The sequence below is a fragment of the Coenobita brevimanus genome, chromosome 94 (genome assembly GCF_032717465.1).
Source record: "Coenobita brevimanus isolate Jiangsu-jjx chromosome 94, ASM3271746v2, whole genome shotgun sequence".
Lineage (NCBI taxonomy): Eukaryota > Metazoa > Arthropoda > Malacostraca > Decapoda > Coenobitidae > Coenobita > Coenobita brevimanus.
In genome coordinates, this window is record NC_137047.1 from 20321434 (window position 1) to 20345848 (window position 24415).

The window sequence follows — 24415 nt, forward strand, 5'->3', positions numbered from 1 at the left end:
ACTACGTTATATGTGTGTGCAAAGTGCACTGCTGTGATGCTGCTAGTATTTTTTTTTTTTTTCACAATGTCTTCTTACCTTTGTGTTCTCATTTTCCAACTCATTCTTGTCCTTCTCAGTTTCAGTAAGCTTTCGCTGAACAGTTTCTAAGGACCTGTTCTTCTTCTGCACCTCATTCCCTGCCGTCAACAGATCCAGTTCCAACTGCTCCGCCCGGCTGCGCTCAGCCTTGAGAGCTACGAGCTGCTTCTGTAGGAGTGCCAATTGCTGGGACTGGGATTCCTTCTCGGACTCCAGGTCTAAAAGACGGGCTGAGGATGTCCTAAGGCTCTCCAGTGATCGGTTAAGTCGTTCCACTTCTGCCTGCAACTGCACCTTTTCACTCTGAGCACTCTCAAGCTTAAAAAAAAAAAAAAGAAAGAAAAAAAGGTATAATTAGCTAGCCTTAATCAATAAGCATACACTTAATAAAAACAATAAGTGTTCTATCAAAGAAAAAAAACTTACAAAACTCCTCTTACTCAGGGGGCTAAATGAATGCAACAGCTGTAAGTAACAACATAAAACACTGCAAGTACGGTATGTAGAACAGGTATTAGCACAAAGAAAAGAAAAAATATATATCTCCATTAATAACTTGCCTTTTTTCTAACCTCAGCAAAATTCTAGTGCAGTAAACAGTTTTCCATGGTATCTATGGCCAATACATACAGCATTTAGTGGTAGGTGGTGGTGACTATCATCCACTCACTTGATGTAGTGCTGCCTACTTCTTCCTTAGCCTTTATTCTTCTTTTTCTGTGCCTGCCCTCCTCTCTTCCTATTTCTCCCATCTTTCCTGTCACTACTTAATGCTTTTCTTTCCGTTACAGGTGGCTTTACATTGACAAGCCAAATGGTTTCCTGTAATCCAAGAAACCATTTACAACGCTGGGTGGTAACCATATAACCAAACCATACGTGCTCCCTACATGTCAAGTGGGTTGGTGGAGGGTTAGTGCCCCTCCCTGTAAAACAAATAACTCAGAGTAAAATGGCCACCCTGTACAGGATTATGGCATCTGGCAATAGACAGATAGATGTCCTTGTTTTACAATTGTGATCCATCATATAATGATTTATCATATTCTGAGCCAAGTATAACATGGGTTCAATGGGGATACATTTTTGGCCAAGAGACACCCACCCAACAAAATCTAAAAACAAGTTTCTAGCTCACCTGAACTGGTAGTTATTTCACTCCCCTGCACTTCATTTGCTGCTTACCCCCCAAAAATAAATCTAAAAATTTTCTTCCAGTGCACTTAAACTGGTAGTTGTTTCACTTCAATGCACTTTATTTGCTGCCTGAACTCCAACATTACACTATGGTTCCATCAGTGACACTAATACACCCGGTAGTGACTGAGTTTAAAGGCCGTCTTGGAATAAACAAATAACTAAGTTTCCATGGCAGTGATCGTATAAGCAAAAATTGCACTTGTACATTGACCAACACGGCTCTGTATGCAATCATAATGATTATATAAATGAAAATGTGATCATATATTGAAAAAGGGCACTAACTTTTTAGTCATTGTGTTGGTGATTCAATGTACACTGGTTCTTCGTAAAACATGGGTCTGATGCATCCTATAAGTTCAGTACCTTACATGTAAGATATACTTCCACATTCAAGCACTTAAAAATGGTCACGTACATATACATCCAACTATTTGCTTGCATATCATACCTTTTCATTTGTCTACCGGCAGCACTTCATCTAATGACTTCATATCCACACTCAGGGTAGCTGATTTTCATTGTGCTTACTCATGGCTCGTCTCAATATAACCATGTACAACTGGAGACAGAAGTTGATCTAATATTTTACATTTTCTATTTGTTTTTCTTCACTGGCTACTACCGCTAAGCTGAGAGTGGTTCGGTATGTTTCTCTGCCCAGATGGTACTCTTTGATATGATGCATCTATGAGGAAAGTGACAGACATGCACCAAGTTCGAAGCAGAAAAACAGGAAAAGTATGCAACTTTTTCCCCTAACTATGCCCGTCCCTAACTATACCAGTATATACGATAATGACAGTGTACTGTTACTAGCAATACAAAGGAAAAACCATTTTCAGTAAGGAAAATCCATCTTCACTACAGTACAGTACTGACAAACCATAGCCATCACTAACTACAGTGAGATCTCACTTTAAAGGATCCATTTATACTGAACTTCTGATATAACAGACCCCTTGACCCTACCGAACAATTTTTGTTACCTGATCCGCTGGACAAATTTGTTTAATATCAAACCCATCCTCAGTATTTCCATTTATTTTCATTATTACCTTGCCTGGACAGAGTCTGGTGAGGTACTGTTTTTGGCTGAGTTTGTATGTTTGTTTGTTTTTTAGTTTGTTTGCAAAATTATGGAAAAATCGCAGAATGAAATTATATGAAACTTTCAGAATATATGGGCACTGGTCCTAAATGAACGTACAGGTAATTAAATTTTGGAGGTAATCGAATGACCCTGAAAGGTCAAAATCAAGGTCATGGACTTTTAGAGGGCTATAACTTGAAACCGGTTGAAAATAGGGATACAGTAATCCCTCCAATATCCGATGCAATGGAGCTAAAGGCATGTCCGGAAAGTGGGTTTGTCTGGATACTGGGAAAATGCCTCTTGGACAGGTACTTATGGACCTTAACCCAGCCTAACTCAGAAAACCACCTACATAACTCCCTACCGGACACGAATAGCACCTATATAAGAACCTATTCACACAAATATGGGACAGAAAGCATGAAATAAATGAAAAGGAACCAGAGAATGAGGAATTAGAAGTGAGTATGGAAAATATTTAGCAGCGTACAGGGTACTTACAACATGTCCATGGCCGTTAAAAAGATTAACTCGCCTCCTCTAAGGTTCTGACAGTGATGAAAATGCTCTCGAAGCATGTACAGTAATCCAGTGTGAAGCTGCACTTAATCCTTTGCACTGTGAATTATAATTGTTAAACACTGCACATTCTGTTCTTACTTGTGCCATGACAGTTGCAACCGTCAGTTTGCATTCTGCACTTAATCCTTTGCACTCTGTATTCTAATTTCTTAACACTGCACAACACTGTAAATTCCCCTGCCAGTGGTGAGGTGTTGCAGTATATTCACTGTTTATTCACAAAAATGAGCACGTGTGGCATCTATTGTGATGAGTGTCTAGTCAGGATGGTAGTTAGGCGGTAACTGGGGAGGGCAGGAAGCAAGGGGCCACACGTAAACACAGCTGTCCAGCGCCGTGCACAAAATTCAAAGTACTGCTGCAAAGAATGTCAGATATTTTTTTGCTTTTTTACATTATTTGGGAATTTTTGAGTTCCAAACGCCCGGGCAAAAAAATGTTCGGACGTTGGGGAGTCTGGTTATTGGGGATCCGGATATTAACCCCTAAACTGCGGGGTTGTTTTTGCCTGACTTGTGTGTCTCACGGGCATATTCGCGCTCCGACAGACTCTCTAAAAATATCTGCCAAAAATCAGTTATTAGTCCTAGAATATTATAATTAAATATGCATATGGCACATACCTTCAGCTTTCTCCTGGGATGTTTGTTGAGCCTTCGTCGAGTACCGTAGGACTTGTGGAGACCTCTGAAGTTGGGTAACGAAGTCTCCACTTTACATTTCCCGACAACCCGTAGTATGATTACCACAGCCAAATATTATCACTAGAAACACTATTCTATGATTCTCAAATAGTTTGGAATCCATACTCCAAAAAAAAAACACCATGAAAGCAATGAAAATTACAAGCGCGTATGACCTTCCTACTTGCCCTCATTCGCAGCTGGTGTTTTGTCATTTATTATTCATAAAAAACACTCACACTTTATATTTCTATTACTATATAACACTTATATATATCTATATTCTTTATCCATAAGTTTCCTTCAGTAATAGTAGTTTATTGTCACTGTAGGCATTCAATTTCTCTTTCAGTAAAATACGTAGCATTCACTTTCTTGTCCTGTACACTAGCATTGAGAGTGAATCTGCCACTTTCATTTTCACTTTCATAACTCATAGTATTTGTACATGCTAGAGTGAAACTTTCACTTTCATTACTCCTAGTATATATACTCGTATTCTTATATTACTACTCATTTACATTTCTATTTACATTCTCTATTTTATCTACATTATTTACTTTCTATTTTATTTACACTGTGTTATGCAGTCACTTGCAGTAACTTATAAAACTATTTTCCACTGTTCTCTTATATTTACATTCATTGCTTTTACTTGCTGTTTACACATTATTTACATTTCCACTTGCTCTGTTTTACTCACCAGATAGATTGTAGTCACTGTCTATCATTTTCATTGACAAATTAGCCAGTTCATATTCCACAGCAGTCACTAAGCCCTTTACCTCTTTCCACACGAGGTTTAGTAGGGGGTAGAGGTCACAGGGCCCTTTGCATGGGGCTAAAAAGCGGCGGAATTGGATGGGCGCGAATCCGACATGCTTTCACCTTGAAAGACGACAGTAAACTAAATACAGTGTGGTGGCCTGCCTAGGGGGAGTGCAATGCTGCCAATGTCAGCGGGGTGACAGCTGCTAATAAATACGCACTGAAATGATTGGCAGGAAATCTAGACAATACATAATAAATTAGGTAGTTCCAGGTGAATGTAAATATCACTTAGGCTTCTCCCATCCTTTCTTATATATATTTTTATTACGAAATAGATTATACGGCATATTTCGAGGAGAAAAAAACAGCGAAAATTTGCGAACGAGTGCATGTGAGGTGTTGTCAGGTGATAATTAGCCAATTTCAGATGTATGGCACTATCACTTACCTTATTTCTTTCTTGTAAATATTATTTGGTATAAGAATAGGGCATAGGGCTTATTCAATGGATGAAATCAGTGTAGCATGGCCGGGCAGGCGAGAGGAGAGGGTAATGGAGGAGAGGTAGGGAGGGGAGTCAAGAACGGGGAGAAATGGCTAAATTGTCAACAATGGATGGGAGTACAGATGAGATTAGGAGTGCTGACTAGTGTTGGACATTGGCAGTACTGATAGATGATACAAGCCACCACTTGAAAGCCCAGGCAAATTCAAAATAACACAGAATCACAAAAGTGACGCCCCGCGGTATGATCCCTTCCTCCCAAGCGACACGAAAGTGACGCCCCGCGGTTAAGGGGTTAAAGGAATTACTGTATTTTCTATTATGAACATACAGGAACTTGTTATATGGGCTTTCATTTGGGACCAAGAGTTTGACCTTGAGTGACCCTGAAAGGTCAAACTAAAGGTCATGAATATTCAGGGGGCTATAACTCGAAACTGGTTGAAGACAGATAGATATTTACTATTATCAACATATAGGATGTCTCATACAGGTTTCTAACTGGTACCTTGATCTTTGACTGTAAGTGACCTTGAAAGGTCAAACTCAAGGTCATGGATATTCTGGGGGCTGTAACTCAAAACTTGCTGAAAATCGACATTTACTATTATCAGGATATAGGAAGTCTTATATGGGCTTTTACTTGGCACCATGACCTTTGACCCGGAGTGGCCCTGAAAGGTCAAATGCAAAATCATGGATTTTCAGAAGGCATAACTTGAAAACATTTGCGCTATTACATTAGACTTTAACCCCTAAAGACCGTTCCTCATCGACTGATGTGTTTTAGACAGGGTAAGTTCTGTCTGATCAGCTAGTCAGGTCAGGTGCGGGTAAGGGGATGGGTCTATTATGATGTGGCAGGGGTAAACCAGTTCTGCTGTCGGGCCCTGCTGTGGATGTCACTGATTGCATTGCGCAGTTGACCCTTGTGCGGTGTGGTGCGGTGAGGATCTGTCCGTTCTCCCCTCTGGGGCTAAGATGCGAATGAATGTGTTTGAATGGATGAGTAAATGGAGAGTGAGTTGTCCTGTCTCGGCTACCTCCCTTTCCTTGGGGAAAGCAGCCTAGGTATATAGATAGATAGATAGAAGTTCTGTCTGATCCACATCGATGAAGCAGAAGCCACAAAAAACTAGGAAGAGATTGCCACACCTCTTTCATGATGTAAATGGAAGCTAGCACATGGGAATAACAATATCTGGTGGTGTTTGGCATGACTGGTCCCCCTTGATGTGGTGGGAGGGCCCCCACCCCCCCTTGGCCATCTCCCCACCTCCCTCTGCCCCAGTGGATCCTCCTCTCACTGTCTCTTCCCACCCAAATCTCCCCCATACCCCCTCTATACCATTGTGGGGGTGTGTAGTAGGCATATTCCCTCCCTACTGAGGCTCCCCCACCCCTCTCCACCTCCAAGGGTCCCCCCACACCCACTCCACCTCCCTCTGCCCATGGTTCCTCATCTGACTGTCACCTCCCACCCAAATCAAGCATGTCAAACACCATGCCACTGCATCACTGACTTACAAGCTATTACCCATGTCCTATTTTATGCAATGGAATGCACACTGTATCTCTTATTAGTCATTTATGTAAGATTATTAGCTAAAGGATATTAGTTTCTTTGCATAATTTACCCATTTTCTATCATTTTCAATGGGAAACTTTTGTGATTGTATGGTACCTGCAACTTATGATTTTTTAAAAATTATTTCTGTTGTTTGACCATTTACACACATCAGTACAGTTTTTTTTTGTTTATGTAACATATACATGTATTTTATTGTATTATTTACATGAAGAACCTAATATTTTTACATGATAAGCAATTTATTTTTTGTTTAATTATGTCATTTATCCATATTATCACAATGTTTTTTCTTCATTTATATATTTCAGTATATATATGTATAAGTACCAGTCTTCACCATCATCCACTCACTTTTTTTTTTTTTTTTTTTATAAATAACAGAACGGAGGAAGGAAAAACAAATGGAGAAAAAAAAATAATCCATACACCAGACTACTAGTGTCCTCTGTTCATAAAATATCTGTAACAGTTAGACTTGAACAGTTGTAGGTTGAAATTTGGAGGAAAACAACTCTGGGGAAGCGAGTTCCAGAGAGATGCAGTTCGGGGAATGAAAGAATTCTGATAGGCAGAAGTTCTGCAATATGATTGAGTGACATTCCAGTTATGAGCGCTACCAGATGCCCGTGTAGCACGAGGGAAGGCATGGAGAGGTGGCACCATGGACGCAACTTCGTCTGAGCATTTGTCAAAAAAAATCTGTAAAATAATGCAAGGGAGGCAACATTCCTTCTTACTTGCAGGGGAGGTAGTTTATATGTAATGGCAGGGTTGTTAATGATTCTAACAGCTTTATTCTGAATTTTGTCTAGTTGTCTTAATGCAACCTCTCCACAACCATTCCACAAGGGTGAGCAATATTCAAGCTGAGAGCGCACATGACTCTTATAAATTATAGCTAACTGCTCATCGGCGAAGAAGTTACGGACTCTGTACAATAATCCAAGTTTCTTTGAGGCGGTTTTAGCAAGTGATCTGACATGAGAGGTCCAGCTGAGGGCACTGTTAAGTGAGACACCAAGAATTTCAATATTTTTGGAGATGGGAATATTAGTAGCACTGAAGGTAATGTACGAATCTGGCAATATCTGTCTATTAGTAAACTGTATATATTTAGTTTTACTAGCATTAAAAGAGACAAGGTTGTTTTGTCCCCATTCACTAATTTTAGATAGATCTTGATTTATGGAGATGGCTGTACTGAGTTGAGAGGTAGAGATATTAGACTTTGTAAATGGATGTCTGAGTGTGAATGAACTATCACTTGATGTAGTGCTGCCTACTTCTTCCTTAGCCTTTACCACTCTTTTTCTGTGCCTGCCCTCCTCTCTTCCTATAACTCCCATCTTTCCTGTCACTTCTTATTGCTCTTCTTTCCTTTACAGGTGGCCTTATATTGAGTGACAAGCCAAATGGTTTCCTGTACGCCAAGAAACCATTTACTGTACAATGCTGGGTGGTAACCATATAACCAACCCATACGTGCCCCCTACGTGTCAACAAGTGGGTTGGTGGAGGGTTAGTGTCCCTCCCCGTAAAACCAGTAACTCAAAGTCAAGTGGCCACCCCTTATGGGATTATGGTGTCTGGCAATAGATAGATAGATAGATAAGCAATTCATTTTTTGTTCAATTATGTCATTTATCCATATTATCACAATGTTTTTTCTTCATTTATATATTTCAGTATATATATGTATAAGTACCAATCTTATCAAATAATTTACTTATGCGATGAAATGATATATTTTTATCTTGCATGCAGAGGTAATTTTTTTCCCCCTTTTTTATACATACTCATACAGCTTGTGTCATGCCTGAGCACATGTTTCATATTGATTTGGGTGATTTTTGTAAGGGTATGTGGCGAGGTATATGCCAAAATTTTCTTAGTTTTGTTCAAATGCATTGGGTAACTATTATAATAGTTGATGGTCAATAGTGCAGTAACCATTAGGCTAATGGGACTGAGACTGGCATTTTCAGGTGTGTAAATTCAAGCTCTTCAAATCAGTAAGAGAAAATTTTCCCTTGGTGAAAGATGAAAAACTGATGCCTTTATGCGGCTGAGGTGACAGTCGGGCATGGAGATTTGAGGATTTTAGGGGTTAATTGTGTTCCGTACTGACACTAAACAACAGTGTCGATTCAGTATTTAACAGAATAAAACAACCACTCTCAGGCGACGTTTGTTGTGTCTGCCATCACTTGTAATCTATTGAAATAGAGGCCAAGATTAGTTCTGTACTGCTTATTAATCTATTATATATCAAACAACACAGGTCAAACCCATAAAATGCTGATTTACTGACATCTAACTTGTCCTATGTGGGATACCTAACAGATCATTTCTCATTTATATCAACTCTAGGTCCGGGCCCCTATCAGACGTTTTATATAAGGAACTACTGTATTAAATATACTGTCTACCTTTTCCCCCAATAAGCCAATTATAATGAGGACTCTCTGTACTGTCGCTGATGTTCCTATCATTCTTCTACCCTGTACAATCACTTTTGTAATATCATCATCAGGGCCCATTTCACACACACATACACTGGATCGTGGGGAAATAATCGCTGAATCAGCAATGAAAAGAAGACCAGCCTATTTGTGATTATGTTATTGAGTGCGTGAGTGGTGGTCCCGTCAGACAGTAGTTAAAAAATCGTGGTTTCGGTCATAAAAACAACATGATATAGTGAAAATACAAAGTCTCCATATGGCTGATTCATGGCGGAAAGGGACGGTGCAATGTTTAAAAGTGGAGAGAGAGAGTTCGAGGGCTTCTCTGAAGAGGACGTGGGAAATGGAAGTAATAAGTTGAACCAAACAAGAATAGCAGGTGTAGAGAAAACAGTGGAGAGGAATGTCCAGGAGATAAAAAAGGTATGGGCAGTAATTAAAGAGTTTCAGGAACGGACAATTGAGCAGGAAAACGAGATCAAAAGTCTGTGAAATAAACTGGAAAAAATTTGTACACGTAGTGACTAAAAAGAAAGAGAAGTTACTGAATTAAAAGTGAGCAATGAATCAGCCTAAAATGAAATAAAACAGCTTAAGAGGGAGAATAAGAGATCGGAAGAAGAAAGAGACAGGATGAAAAGCAAACTAGATGAGTATGAATCAAAATCAAGAATACAGGACAAGCACATTAAAGAAATCAAGGAGCAACATAAGGGGTGGAAGAAAATTCAGGAAAGGGGAAATGTGAATTTGAGATTATAGAACAACAAAAGGAGGAGAGAGAAGTGGTTAGGGTGCTGAGAAGTAGAGAATCTTTAGTTAGGGATGTAGCTGATAAGAAAAAATGTGTAATAATTTCAGGAGTTAAAGAAAAATGTATGACAATAAGATCAGAAAGAGAAAAAGAAAGAGAAGAACTGAGTAAGGTTAAAGAAATAATATCAGTAGTCATGGAGGAAAACAATGAAGCTCGAGAAGAGATTGAAGAGGTGTTTAGGTTAGGAAAGTACAAGGAAGGAGGGGCAAAGCCACTGAAGGTAAAGTTTAAGTCTCAGGCAACAGTAAATGAAATTATAAGTAGAACATGGAAATAATCAGACATGGAAGGGTTAAAAAGTGTTTGGACATGGAGAGATGCAAATGAGGAAGAAAGAGCTAAAATAAATGATTTAGTAAAGGAAGCAAAGGTAAAAAACGAGCAGAGAACGGAGGAAGACAAGACAGTGTTTTATTGGAGAGTCATGGATCAGAAATTAATGAAGTGGTACCGGCGGAGAGAAGGAGAAAAGAGGGTATAAAAAACATTAAAAATAATTGGAAGGTGGCATATACTAATGTTGATGATTTAATATCGGCAAGGCTAGAAATCAACGATTTTTTGAGGGTACATGAACCTGATGTTATGTGCTTTGTAGAGACCAAATTAAGAGAAGATATTGGTGTTCATATGGGAGATGGTAGTTACAAACTGTGGAGAAGAGACAGAAAAGAAAAAATGGCAGGAGGAGTGATGATAGCAGTGAAGAACAACATGAATGTAGATACTGTGGCAATGGGAGAAGGCAGGGCCGAAGTGATAAATATGAAATTAGGACTGGAGAGAATAGCAAGAGAGATATGGCAGTAGTGTATGTTCCCCCTAAGACATGAGCATGGAATGATGATGAATACCATAAAATGTTGTCAGACATGGCTAGTTATTTACAGAAAATGATTGAGAAATGCAACAACATAATTTTAATGGGTGACTTCAATTGTAAAGAGGTGAACTGGGAGGAATGGGACTCAGAAGGCAGCGAAGATTCGTGGGGCACTACATTATTAAATATAACAGTGAACAATTTGATGACGCAATGGGTCAAAGAAGAGACACAGTTTCAAGGTGAGGACACACCAGCAAGAACAGACTTACTGTTTACCAAAGAACCCGATGTAACTGAATCATTGGAATATCTATGTCCTACTGGAAAAAGTGATCATGTGGTCAATGACTCCCAGATGATAACAGGGAACGTGGAGAAAAGAGATGAGTTTTATAGGCAGGGAAGATACAACTTTGGGAAAGTAGACTTTACAGGTTTGAGAAAATTTTTCGAAAATGCAGATTGGAGAAAATTCAGGGAATCAAGAGAGATACAGAAGTGGGATATTTTTCTAGGCTTCTATAATTCTGGAGTGGAAAAATTTGTGCCAAGAGTAAGGGGGAAAGAAACCAGGAAAAAGGATTGGTTTAACAGAAGGTGCATGATAGCAAAAAAAGGGAGAGACACGGCGTGGAACAAATGGAGAAAGAGAGGTAATACTAAATCAAAGGAAGAATATAACAGAACTAGAAATGAAAATACAAGAATATGCAGAGAGGAACTGAGAACTTTGAAAAAGGCATAATTGACAAATGTAGGGAAGAACCCAAATTGTTTTATACATTTGTTAATGGTAAATTGAAACAAAAGAAAGGAATCATCCAACTGAAGGTAGAAGGAGAGGTCCATAAAGACGCGGCAATGCAAGCTGAAATAATGAACAAATGTTTCCAATCGGTTTTCACTAAAGAAAGGGACTTTGTGGAGGGGGTGGGTGTAACTAGAAATGTAGTGATAAAAGACATTAAAGTGGAAGTGCAGGAAGTGTATAAATTACTGGAAACTCAAGATGTAAGGAAAGCCCCAGGACAGGATGAAATCTCTACCTGGGTACTGAAAGAGTGCACAGAACAACTGGCAGATAAGATTCACGATTTAATTGTGTGTTCTCTCGAAGAAGGAAAGGTGCCTCGGGAATGGAAGAGGGCCAATGTGGTACCAATTTATAAGGGAGGAAACAAAGAAGAACCCTGAATTATAGACCAGTGTCCCTGACCAGCGTAGATGCAAAATTATGCGAGAGAATTCTGAAAGTCAGATGGATAAAATATCTGGAAGAGACGAACATATTGGCTGAGAGCCAGTTTGGATTCAAAAGTGGAAGGTCATGTGTTTCCAACTTGTTGAGCTTTTGCTCAAGAGTGACTGATGTGTTACAGGAGAGAGACAGTTGGGTGGATTGTGTGTATCTAGATCTGGGGAAAGCCTTTTACAAGGTACCCCACACGTGACTAATGTGGAAATTGGAACACATAGGAGGACTGAAGGGAAACGTCCTGGAGTGGATGTGTGACTTCTTGAGAGACAGACAAATGAGGACGGTAATAAAGGACAAGTTGTCCGGATGGAGGGAAGTAACAAGTGGAGTCCCACAGGGCTCGGTGTTAGCGCCAGTAATGTTCCTGATTTATGTAAATGATATGGTAGATGGAGTGAACAGTTACGCAAGTCTGTTAGCTGATGATGCAAAGATCTTGAGGAAAGTAGTAGTCGAGGAACACTGTAAAATGCTGCAGGAAGACCTGAGTAAGACCGAAGGTTGGAGCCAGATGTGGGAAATTAAATTTAATGCAAAAAAATGTAAAATATTGGAAATGGGAAAGAGTATCAAGAGGCCATCACTGAATTATATGATGGGTAATGAACCAATCAAAAAAGTGAGAGAAGAGAAAGATTTGGGAGTGCTGGTCTATGATAGTGTGTCACCGGAAAAACACATTAACAAGACAGTTAGAGAGACGTACAATCTCTTGACTAACATACAAGTGGCCTTCCATTACACGGATGAGGAAATGATGAAAATATTGATAGTGGCCATGATCCGCCCCAGGTTGGAATATGTGGCAGTAGTGTGGTCCCTACACAAGAAGAAATATAAATAAGATCGAGAGAATACAAAGAACAGCAACCAAGATGGTCCCCAGCCTGGCAGATCTGTCCTACGGAGAGAGGCTGGAAAAGCTGGACCTGCGTATACTAAAAGAAAGGGGAGACATGATTGCAGTGTTCAGGGCCATGATGGGAATAGACAGAATTGATAAAAATGATCTGTTTGCATGGGATGGGAGAATAACAAGAGGACATGGAATGAAACTGAAAAAGCCACATTGTTTGAAGGATATCAAGAAATATAACTTTCCATATAGATGCAAAGACCTGTGGAACAGCCTGGACAAAAAGATCATCCAGTCTAAAAACTTAAACGAGTTCAAAGCAAAATTTGACAACGAGAAAAAGAGACAGGACCCCACGAGCGTAGCTCATTTCCTGTATATCACAACTAGGTAATACAACTACGTAAATACACACACACACACAGTTGAGGCACCAGAGCGGTAGCATGTGTGTCATCTTGCTCAGCGCTGGGCACCCTTGGCCAAAACTACCCACACCTAAATAGCATCTTTAAATGAGTCAAGCTCTGTACTAGGTTAAACTAAATGATGTTTTAATATAGTAGACCAAGTATAAGCAAAAGCACTGACCAAATAATACATCCAATTAGTGCAAGAATCCGTTGACACAATGCATTACCATCTGGGTGTCATCTGTCACCAGGGGAGGGTAGCAGGGAGATGCAAACCCGTTAGTAGAACTTACTTTTCTAACTGAAAATTACCACAAGATGAGCACCATCTTTAGTAAAGTGAATATGGAAGGAGTTGAGAAAAGGGATAAAGATAGAAAACAGGATGATGATTTCTACCCAGAACTGGTTGAAATGGAAAGAATAAATTAGTAGAGAAAATGAATAAACTGGAGAAAACTTCTCAAAGTGAAACAGATGAAATTAAGGAGCAATTATGCATGCACAAGGAAGAAAATAAAAAATTAGTAAAGGAATTAAACAAAAAAGACACAACAATGGATGAGCTGTGTCAATGTAGGTTCACTTACTAGGAAGGTTAGTGAAATGGCAAGTACAGTAGTGAACCATGAGAGTATTATGGAGGAGTTTAGAAATGATATAGAGATAATTAGGCAAGCAAGCAGTCTGATAGACCAAAGCAGTGATACAGAAGAGAAGATAACCCAGGTAAACGAAGTAACGAGAAGTTGCAAAGATGAGGTAGAAACTACGTATGATGGAATGCTGAAAGTATGGAAAGAATTAGAAATAAAAGTCAAGGAAAAAACATTACACAGGAAGTGGAAGAAATCATTAAAAACAACCCAAAGAGGGCCAAAGATTCAGCAGATACCAACAAATCTATAGTAATCACTGTTTTAGATGAAGAAGAAATAAGAAACAAAATTTTGAGAGACAAAATGGAGATGGCAAATATAATGAAAATACTGAAGTATCAGAGGAAATTTGTGATAAAGACACAGAGGAACACAAAAGGCTAGGGAAATATGAGAGAAATAAGTCACGGCCCCTGAGGGGTAACCTTCCAAAGTGTGAACACAGTGGAGGAAGTACTAAAAAATCCTAACAAACTCATGGGGAAAAAAAAAAAAAAAGAGGAAAGCTCAGAAGAGAGGAGTGAATTTTTTAAAAACAAAGTTACAAAGTAATTGGATTGCACATACAAAAGTGGTACATAACCAACAGGGAATAAAAAGAAGGAAGGTATACCTCATACCAATTAATCTGGCCAGGCATGTATGGCAACGCTGTTCCCGTCGAGATTCTGATTGGCTGGAGGTGTTTGTTCGATTTCGTTGTTGCTTAAACCGATACTGTCCTTATTATCAGATGTGATAACGTGAGTTTGTCGACAATACAATCGTCAAAAGAAATAAGAAAACCATTATAATATTTAACAACAATGAAATCTGAGTAGGAATATAGAAATATGAGTCAACAAAGTATTATAACAGTCCAAGTCAAGGTCAGCATTCGAACAATTCCTTTAAGTCTCCAACACTCGATAACGTAACAGAAAATTAAGGAAACCTGCTTAATCTAAGCGTTGGTGTAACACACATTTAAATTTTAAGATCAGTTCTTATAGTGATAATAGAGGAGATATAATGAAATAGTTTTCCTTTAGCCTACTTTGATTTTCATAATTTTTTCAAACATCCCTCCCCGCACAATTCGTCTTTTCATTAGAACTTTTAATTATTCAGAGTTGTGGCACGATTTAAGGGTGCGGACTGATCTTAAAATTTAAAAGTGTGTTACAGCATCGCTTAGATTATGCAGGTTTCCTTAATTTTGTTATATTGTCGAATGTCGGAGATTTAAAGGAATTGTTCGAATGCTGATCTTGACTTGGACTGTTATAATACTTTGTTTACTCAAATTTCTATCTTCCTACGCAAATTTCATAATTGTTAAGTATATAACGGATTTCTTATTGCTTTTGAAATTGTATTGTCGACAAACTCAGTATCATATCTGATAATAAAGAGAGTATCGGTTTAAGTAACAACGAAATTGAACAAACACCTCCAGCCAATCAGAATCTCGGCAGGAACAGTGTTGCCATACATGCCTGGCCAGATTAATTGGTATGAGGTATAGTAGACTCAAGCTATGGCAAGTATGTAAACAAGATGATTAAGCCGAGTACTCACATGTAGCTGGAATGGTGTCTAAATGATTAGAGATTAAAAAAAAAAAAAAAAGCCTAACTGAAACAAAAATAACCCCAAAGATATCAAATGATACCCTAAACTTAGAGGAATACAATATACAGAATAAAGATGAGACAAATTTAAGAAAAGGAGGAAGAATTTTAATCTTAACAAAAAAAAATCTACAAGTCAAAGAAATAGAACTAGATGTACCCTTACAAGAAGAAATGATTTCATTAAAGATTAACACATCTGCAGGGAAAGTAATTATGGCAAATTTATACATGCCACCTAAAACAAACACTTGGGAAAGAGGCAAATATGAAGACCTGGCAGAAAGTACAATTCAGAGTTTAAGAGCATTACTACACAGAATGGAAGAGAAATCTGAAAGAACTATATTAAATGGCGATTTCAATACAAATATAAACTGGAATACTCTAGATGTAAGAAGCCATGAAAGCTGTTGGGACCGAGAGCTCCTGGACCTTATGCAGGAGTTTCTCCTGACATAACATGTAAAGGAAAACACCAGAAAAAGAGGACTTGATGATTCATCAGTACTAGATCTTATATTTACTAGGCAAGAAAATGATACTGACAATATAATGTATCACCCTCCATTCAGCAAAAGCGACCATGCAGTATTAAATTGTAACTTCAGGATTGCATATGAAACAGTTAACAGTAATGAGTTACAAGAGCTTAAACTACAAAAAGGGAAACTACCATGACCTAAAGAAGTACTTCTTAGAAACAGATTGGGAAAAGAAACTTAGAGGACAAGATTTAAATGTCATATATAGAAAATTCTGCGAACTTTATGAAATAGGAGTCCAAAATTACATACCACAGCACAAAGAAGCAGAAAAGAAAATAAGGAATGGTTTAATAGAGAATGTAAAAAAAAAGAAAGAAAGAAAAAAAAAAAAGACTTGTTGTGGAATAGATACAGAAGACACAATAGTGAGAGGGCATATAAAAACTATTAACAGGCAAGAAATGATTATACAAGGATAAGGAAAGAAGTCCAAAGACAGTTTGAGGATGACATTATAAATAAAAATAGTGATCAACCAAAGTTATTTTACAGGTACATCCAGAGCAAAACCAAAGTTAAAGGTAAAATACAGTTCATTATGGACAATGGGATCACCTATACACAGGAGAAAGATATTTGTGAAGCATTAAATAAAAATTTCCAGTCAGTTTTTAGAGAAGAAAAGAATTTTGAGAGAGATGATATGGAACAAGCATGCCCACACATATTACCAGATATACAAATATCAGAAAAATAAATACAGGAGGAGCTATGCATATTAGACGAAGGAAAAGCAAGTGGTCCTGATGAAATCTCATGTTGGGTGCTACAGGAATGTTTTTAATGCATATAAATGACATAAGCAACATTGGAAATGAAAGCTCTCTAAATATGTTTGCTGATGATGCAAAAATATGAGACTTACCAACACAGAGTCTTGTAGAAAGCTACAAGAAGAATTAAATAAACTTCATGAATGGAGCAAACGGAATTCAATGTGGACAAGTACTGTATCATGTAATTAAGTATGGTAAAAGTGGAAAAAGATCAGATTGGGATTATAAGTTAGGGAGTAAAACCCTACACATATCAGAAAGAGAGATGGACCTAGGTGTGATCATCAATAACAGACTATCTCTGGATGACCACTCCAGTGAGAAGGTACGGAACATGTATACACTGCTTGCTAGTATGAGAAAAAAATTCACATACATAAATGAAGACATGCTGAGAAAGATCATAACATCATTCATCAGACCAACCCTGGAGTATGCATCAGTAGTCTGGAATCCTCATCTCATGAAACACATAGATAAAACTGAAAAAGATCAAAAGGCTGCTATAAGATTAGTACCAAGCTTACGGGATCTAAGCTACGTAGAAAAACTAGAAAAATTGAATCTGCCAACACTACAGAAGAGAAGGAAAAGAGGAGACATGATTATGCTATATAAATGTGTCTCAGGGAAAGAGAAAATAGACATAAATGAGTGTATAACCTAAGGGGATGCTCAGCAGAGACACTGCAAAAAACTGCATAAACTGAGAGGTGATAATGACGTAAGGAAGTTCAAAGTCCCTAACAGGGTAACTGATCAGTGGAATGCACTAACGAATGAAATAGTGTGTGCCAAAACAATTCATAAATTTATGCATATGTATAATAAAAGTGATTTAATACACGGGACAGTATGAGCCTGACTCATTTCTGTTAAGATACAATTAGGTGTGAACAATTAGGTAAGAACACACACACACACACACACACACACACACACACACACACACACACACACACACACACACACACACACACACACAACACACACACACACACACATAGTACCATTTGTGGAGAGCAGATGTGCACAAGTTATGCAGTGCTACTTGTCATACCTAAGTGTATTCATAAAGAGTCAAGCTTGGTACTATGCTATAATAAGAGATGATATAGTATTGCATACCAAGTATAAGCGAAAAAGTGAAGACCAAAGAAAGTCTATCTATCTATCTATCTATAGCCCGACGCCCTAATCCCGCAAAGTGTGGCCGCAGACAAAACGCCTCCAAGTCACTCTGTCACCCACCATTTGACTCCCCTCCCCCCAACTCACCCCCCCCTCCCTCATATACCTCTCAACTCCATCCCTCCACCTCATCCTCGGTCTACCCCTCCCTCTCCCTCCCTCCACCTCACCTACATACACCCTCTTAGTCAGTCTTTCATTCTCCATTCTCTCCACATGTCCAAACCACCTCAGTGTATTTCTCCTAATCTTTTCAACCACATCCACATCTACCCCACAACGTTCCTTCACTTCTTCATTCGTCAACCTGTCCCTCCACGTCACTCCACATGCTCCTCTCAAGTAACTGCATACAAAAAAAAATCAGAGCACCAAGGAATTCACTGAGGCAAGGCAAAGTGTCAGGGGTGTTGTCATACCTCACCATGGCAGGTAGCATTGAGTTTCAGATGATAACAGGGAACATGGAGCCAAGAGACGAGCTTTATAGGCAGGGAAGATATAACTTTGGGAAAGCAAACTTAACGGGATTGAGAAAAATTTTTGAAAATGCAGATTGGAGAAAATTCAGAGAAACAAGAGAAATACAGAGGAAGTGGGATATTTTTCTAGGCCTCAAAAATTTGGGAGTGGAAAAATTTGTGCCAGGAGTAAGGGGGAAAGAAAACAGGAAAAAGGAGTGGTTTAATAGAAGATGTATGATAGCAAAAAAAGAGTGAGACATGGCGTGGAACAAATGAAGAAAGAGAGGCAACAACAAAACAAAGGAAGAATATAAAAGAACTAGAAATGAATATATGAGAATACATAGAGAGGAAGAAAGGAATTTTGAAAAGGGTATAATAGACAAATGTAAGGATGAACCCAAACTGTTTTATAGATCTGTCAATGGCAAATTGGAACAAAAGGAAGGAATCACCAAACTGAAAGTAGAAGGAGAGGTCTATAAAGATGCAGCAATGCAAGCTGAAATAATGAACAAATGTTTCCAATCAGTTTTCACTAATGAAAAGGAGTTTGTGGAAGGGGGGGGAGTGGCTGGAGGTGTGTGATGGGGGATAAAAAATGTGGAAGTACAGGAAGTGTATAAATTACTGGAAACTCAGGATGTAAGGAATGCCCCAGGACGAGATGGAATCTCTAATTGGGTTTTAAGGAATGCAGAGAACACCTAGCAGATAAGATTCACAGTTTAATTGTGTGTTCTCTGGAAGAGGGGAAAGTGCCTCAAGAATGGAAGAGGGCAAATGTGGTACCAATTTATAAGGGAGGAAACAGGGAAGAACCCCTTAATTATAGACCAGTGTCCCTAACCAGCATGGTTGAAAAATTGTGCAAGAGAATTCTGAAAGATAGATGGGTAAAATATCTGGAGGAGATGAATATTTTGGCTGATAGTTTGGATCCAGAAGTGGAAGGTCATGTGTTTCCAACCTGATGAATTTTTATTCAAGAGCGATTGACGTGCTTCAGGAGAGAGGTGGTTGGATGGATTGTGTGCATTTAGATTTGGAGAAGGCCTTCGACAAGGTACCCCATAAGAGACTAATGTGGAAACTACAGCATATAGAAGGACTGAAGGGGAACTTCCTGGAATGGATGAGAGATTTTTTGAGAGACAGGCAAATGAGGACAGTAATAAAAGATCGGATGTCTGGATGGAGGAAAGTAACAAGTGGAGTGCTGGTACCAGTAATGGTCCTGATATACATAAATGATATGGTAGATGGCATGAACAGTCATGCAAGTCTGTTTGCTGATGATGCAAAGATCTTGAGGAAGGTAGAGGCTGAGGAAGATTGTAAAATGCTGCAGGAGGATCTGGATAGGATACACAAATGGAGCTGGATGTGGGAAATGAAATTCAATGCAAAGAAATGTAAAACACTGGATATGAGTAAAAGTACCAAGAGGCCATCACTGAATTATTTGATGGGTAATGAACCAATCACAAAAGCGAGTGAAGAGAAAGAATTGGGAGTGCTGGTCCAGGACAGTTTGTCACCTGAAAAACACATTAATGGGACAGTTAGAGAGACGTATAAACTTCTGACTAATATAAAAGTACAGTAGCTTTTCACTATATGGATGAGGAGATGATGAAAAAATTGATAGTGGCCATGATTCGCCCCAGGTTAGAATATGCAGCAGTAGTGTGGTCCCAACACAAAAAGAAAGATATAAACAAGACAGAGAGAATAGAAAGAACAGCAAACAAAATGGTCCTGAGTCTGGCAAATCTGTCGTACAGAGAGGCTGGAAAAGCTGGATTTGCCTTCCTTTAAAGAAAGAAGAAAGAGAGGCGACATGATTGCAGTGTTCAGGACCATGATGGGAGTTTATAAAATTGACAAAGAAGATCTGTCTGTATGGGATATGAGAGCAACAAGAGGACACGGAATGAAATTGAAGAAGGCAAGCTGCTTGAAGGATATCAAGAAATATAGTTTTCCTTATAGAAGGACAGACCTGTGGAATAGCCTAGACAAAGAGATCGTCCAGTCTAAAAACTTAACGAGTTTAAACCCTAAATCTGACTTATTGAGAAACAGAGATGGGATCCCACAAGCATAGATCGTTTCCTGTATATCACAATTAGGTATACAGTATTAGGTAATACATAAGTATTTGGAATGACTTAGACGAAGAGGTGGTGCTGGCGAAATACATTCACGTGTGTAACAGTAGACTACATAAATGTGGATATGGAGACAGGACAACACGAGCATTGCTCAATTCCTGTTAACTACAAATAGGCAAATAGGTAAAACTGGTAAATACAAGAGGGAAAATAAGAGATTGAAAGAAGAAAGGGACAGGATGAAAAGTAAACTAGATGAGGATGAATCAAAATCAAGGATGCAAGATGAGCACATTAAGGAAACCAAAGAGCAACACAAGGGGTGGAAGAAAATTCAGGAGGAAGGAAATGTAAATTTGAAAGATTATAGAACAACAAAGAAAGGAAAAGGTGGGGAAGGAAGTGGTTAAGGTACTGAGAAGTAGAGAATCTTTAGTCAGGGGTGTAACAGATAAGAAAAATGTGTAATATTTTCAGGAGTAAAAGAAAAACGCATAACAATAAGATCAGAAAGAGAAAAAGTAGGACTGAGTAAGGTTAGAAAGATAATATCAGAAGTTATGGAGGGTAACAATGAAGCTCAAGAAGAGACTGAAGAAATGTTTAGGTTTAGAAAGTACGAGGAAGGAGGGGCGAGGCAACTTAAGATAAAGTTTAAGTCCCAGGTAATGGTAAATGAAATCATCACCAGAACATGGAAATTATCAGAGAACGAGGGGTTCAAAAATGTTTGGATAAGGGGAGATGCAAATCAGGAAGAAAGAGCTAAAATAAAGGAGTTAGTAAAGGAAGCAAAGGCAAAAAATGAACAAAGAACAGAGGAAGAGATGATAGTGTTTTATTGGAGAGTTATGGATCAGAAATTGAGGAAGTGGTACCAAATGAGAGAAGGAGAGAAGAAGGTATAAAAAACAACGAAAAAAGTTTGAAAGTGGAACATACTGTTGTTGATGGTTTAATATCAGCAAGGTTAGAAATCAACGACTTCTTAAGGATACATGAACCTGATGTTATGTGCTTTGTAGAGACCAAGTTAAGAGAGGATATCGATATCCATATGGGAGATGGTAAATACAGACTGTGGAGAGGAGACAGAAAAGAAAAAACGGGAGGAGTGACGATAGCAGTGAAGAACAGTGTAAATGTGGATACTGTGGAAATGGGTGAAGGCAGAGCTGAAGTCATAAATATGAAATTGGAAACTGGAGAATGGAATGACGATGAATACCCGGAGATGTTGCCAGACATGGTTAGTTATCTACAGAAAGTGACAGAAAAGCAACAATACAATTCTAATGGGTGATTTTAATTGTAAAGAGGTGAGCTGGGAGGAATGGGACTCACGAGGCAGTGAAGATTATGCTGTTAAATATAGCAATGAAAAATGTAATGACACAGTGGGTCAAAGAATAGACATGATTCCGAGGTGATGACACACCAGCAAGATTAGATTTATTGCTAACCAACGAACCTGCTGTAACTGAATCTTTGAAATATCTGTCAACTATAGTAAAAAGTGATCATGTGGTCACTGAGTTCCAGATGATGAAAGAGAACGTGATGCCAAGAGATGAGCTTTATAAGCAGGGAAGATGCAACTTTGGAAAAGCAAACTTTAAAGGACTGAGACAATTTTTTGAAAATGCGGATTGGAGAAAATTCAGAGAAACGAGAGAGATACAGAGGAAGTGGGATATCTTTCTAGAACTCTATAATTCAGGAGTGATGTCTCCATGGCTGTTTAATATATACATGGATGGGGTTGTAAAGGAGGTGCAAGGTAGGGCAGTGGATGTGGGGCTGGCCCTAATCAATGAGGGTGAGATTTGGAAGATTCCGGTGTTGCTGTTTGCTGATGATACAGTATTGTTGAGTGAAGATGAATGGGAGTTGCAAGGTTTGGTGAATGAATTTGGGACAGTGTGTAGGAGGAGGAATCTGAAAGTTAATGTAAACAAAAGTAAAGTTATGGTGTTTGAAAAGAATGAAGTCACAGAGTGTGCAGTGAGGTTGGATGGTGAGGATATGGAGAATGTGAGTGCATTCAAGTACTTGGGTAGTGTGATCAGTAAGGATGGAACTTTGGGGGATGAAGTGCATGAAAGGGTACAGCAGGGAACGAAGGTTGTTGGTACACTGAAAGCAGTGATGAGAAATAGGGAGGTGAGAATGGAAGATAAGAAGTCACTGCATGATAGTATTGTGATCCCTACCCTGACGTATGGAAGCGAGGCATGGACCTTGCAAGAGGGGAACAAGTCAAGAGTGAGAGCAGTGGAAATGAGTTACTTGAGAGGAGCATGTGGAGTGACGTGGAGGGACAGGTTGATGAATGAAGAAGTGAAGGAACATTGTGGGGTAGAAGTGGATGTGGCTGAGAAGATTAGGAGAAATACACTGAGGTGGTTTGGACATGTGGAGAGAATGGAAAATGAAAGACTGACTAAGAGGGTGTATGTAGGTGAGGTGGAGGGAGGGAGAGGGAGGGGTAGACCGAGGATGAGGTGGAGGGATGGAGTTGAGAGGTATATGAGGGAGGTGGGGGTTAGTTGGGGGGAGGGTAGTCAAATAGTGGGTGACAGAGCGACTTGGAGGCGTTTTTTTCTGCGGCCACCCTTTGCGGGATTAGGGCGTCGGGCTATAGATAGATAGATAGGAAAAATATGTGCCATGAGTAAGCAGGAAAGGAAACAGGAAAATGGAGTGATTTATTAGAAGGCGTATGATAGCAAAAAAAAGAAAGGGACATGGCAGGGAAAAACTGGAGAGAGGTAATAACAGAACAAAGGAAGAATATAAAAGAACTAGAAATGAATACTGTACACAAGAATACGCAAAGAGGAAGAAAGGAACTTTGAAAAAGGTATAATTGACAAATGTAAGGAAGAACCCAAACTGTTTTATAGATTTGCCAATGGGAAACTGAAAGAAAAGGAAGAAATCACCAAACTGAAAGTAGAAGGAGAGGTCTATAAAGATGCGGCAATGCAAGATGAAATAATGAACAAATGTTTTTAATCGGTTTTCACTAATGAAAGGGATTTTGTGGAGGGGGAGGGAGTGACTAGAAATGTAGTGATAAAACATATAAAAGTTGAAGTGCAGGAAGTGCATAAATTACTGGAAACTCAAGATGTAAGGAAAGCCCCAGGACTGGATGGAATTTCTAATTGGGTACTGAAGGAATGCAGAGAACAACTGGCAGATAAGATTCACAGTTTAACTGTGTGTTCTCTGGAAGAGGGGAAAGTGCCTCAAGAATGGAAGAGGGCAAATGTGGTACCAATTTATGAGGGAGGAAACAAGGAAGAACCCCTGAATTATAGACCAGTGTCCCTGACCAGCATGGTCGCAAAATTATGCGAGAGAATCCTGAAAGATAGATGGATAAAATATCTGAAAGAGATGAACATTTTGGCTGAAAGGCAGTTTGGATTCAGAAGTGGAAGGTCATGTGTTTCCAACTTGTTGAGCTTTTACTCAAGAGTGACTGATGTGCTACAGGAGAGAGATGGTTGAGTGGATTGTGTGTATTTAGATCTGGAGATGGCCTTCAACAAGGTACCCCACAAGGGACTAATGTGGAAACTGAGGCACATAAGAAGACTGAAGGGAAACCTCCTGGAATGGATGAGAGACTTTTTGAGAGACAGACAAATGAGGAGAGTAATAAAGGATAGGATGTCTGGATGGAGGGAAGTAACAAGTGGAGTTCCACAGGGCTCGGTTTAAGCACAAGTAATGTTCCTGATTTACATAAATGATATGGTAGATGGAATGAACAGGTATTCAAATCTGTTTGCTGATGATGCGAAGATCTTGAGGAAAGCAGAAGTTTAGGAAAACTGTAAAATGCTGCAGAAGGATCTGGATAGGATTCATGACTGGAGCTAGATGTGAGAA

General features: G+C 39.0%; 1 protein-coding gene across 1 annotated transcript in view; it reads right to left on the reverse strand.

The window, feature by feature from the left end:
* The window catches only part of Girdin (protein girdin), an 818609-nt gene that overhangs the window by 253286 nt on the left and 540908 nt on the right, over window positions 1-24415 (reverse strand). The window contains exon 15 of the mRNA XM_080282575.1: window positions 79-399. Within this exon, the coding sequence (XP_080138701.1) occupies window positions 79-399 (321 nt within the window). The remainder of the gene's footprint in view (window positions 1-78; window positions 400-24415) is intronic.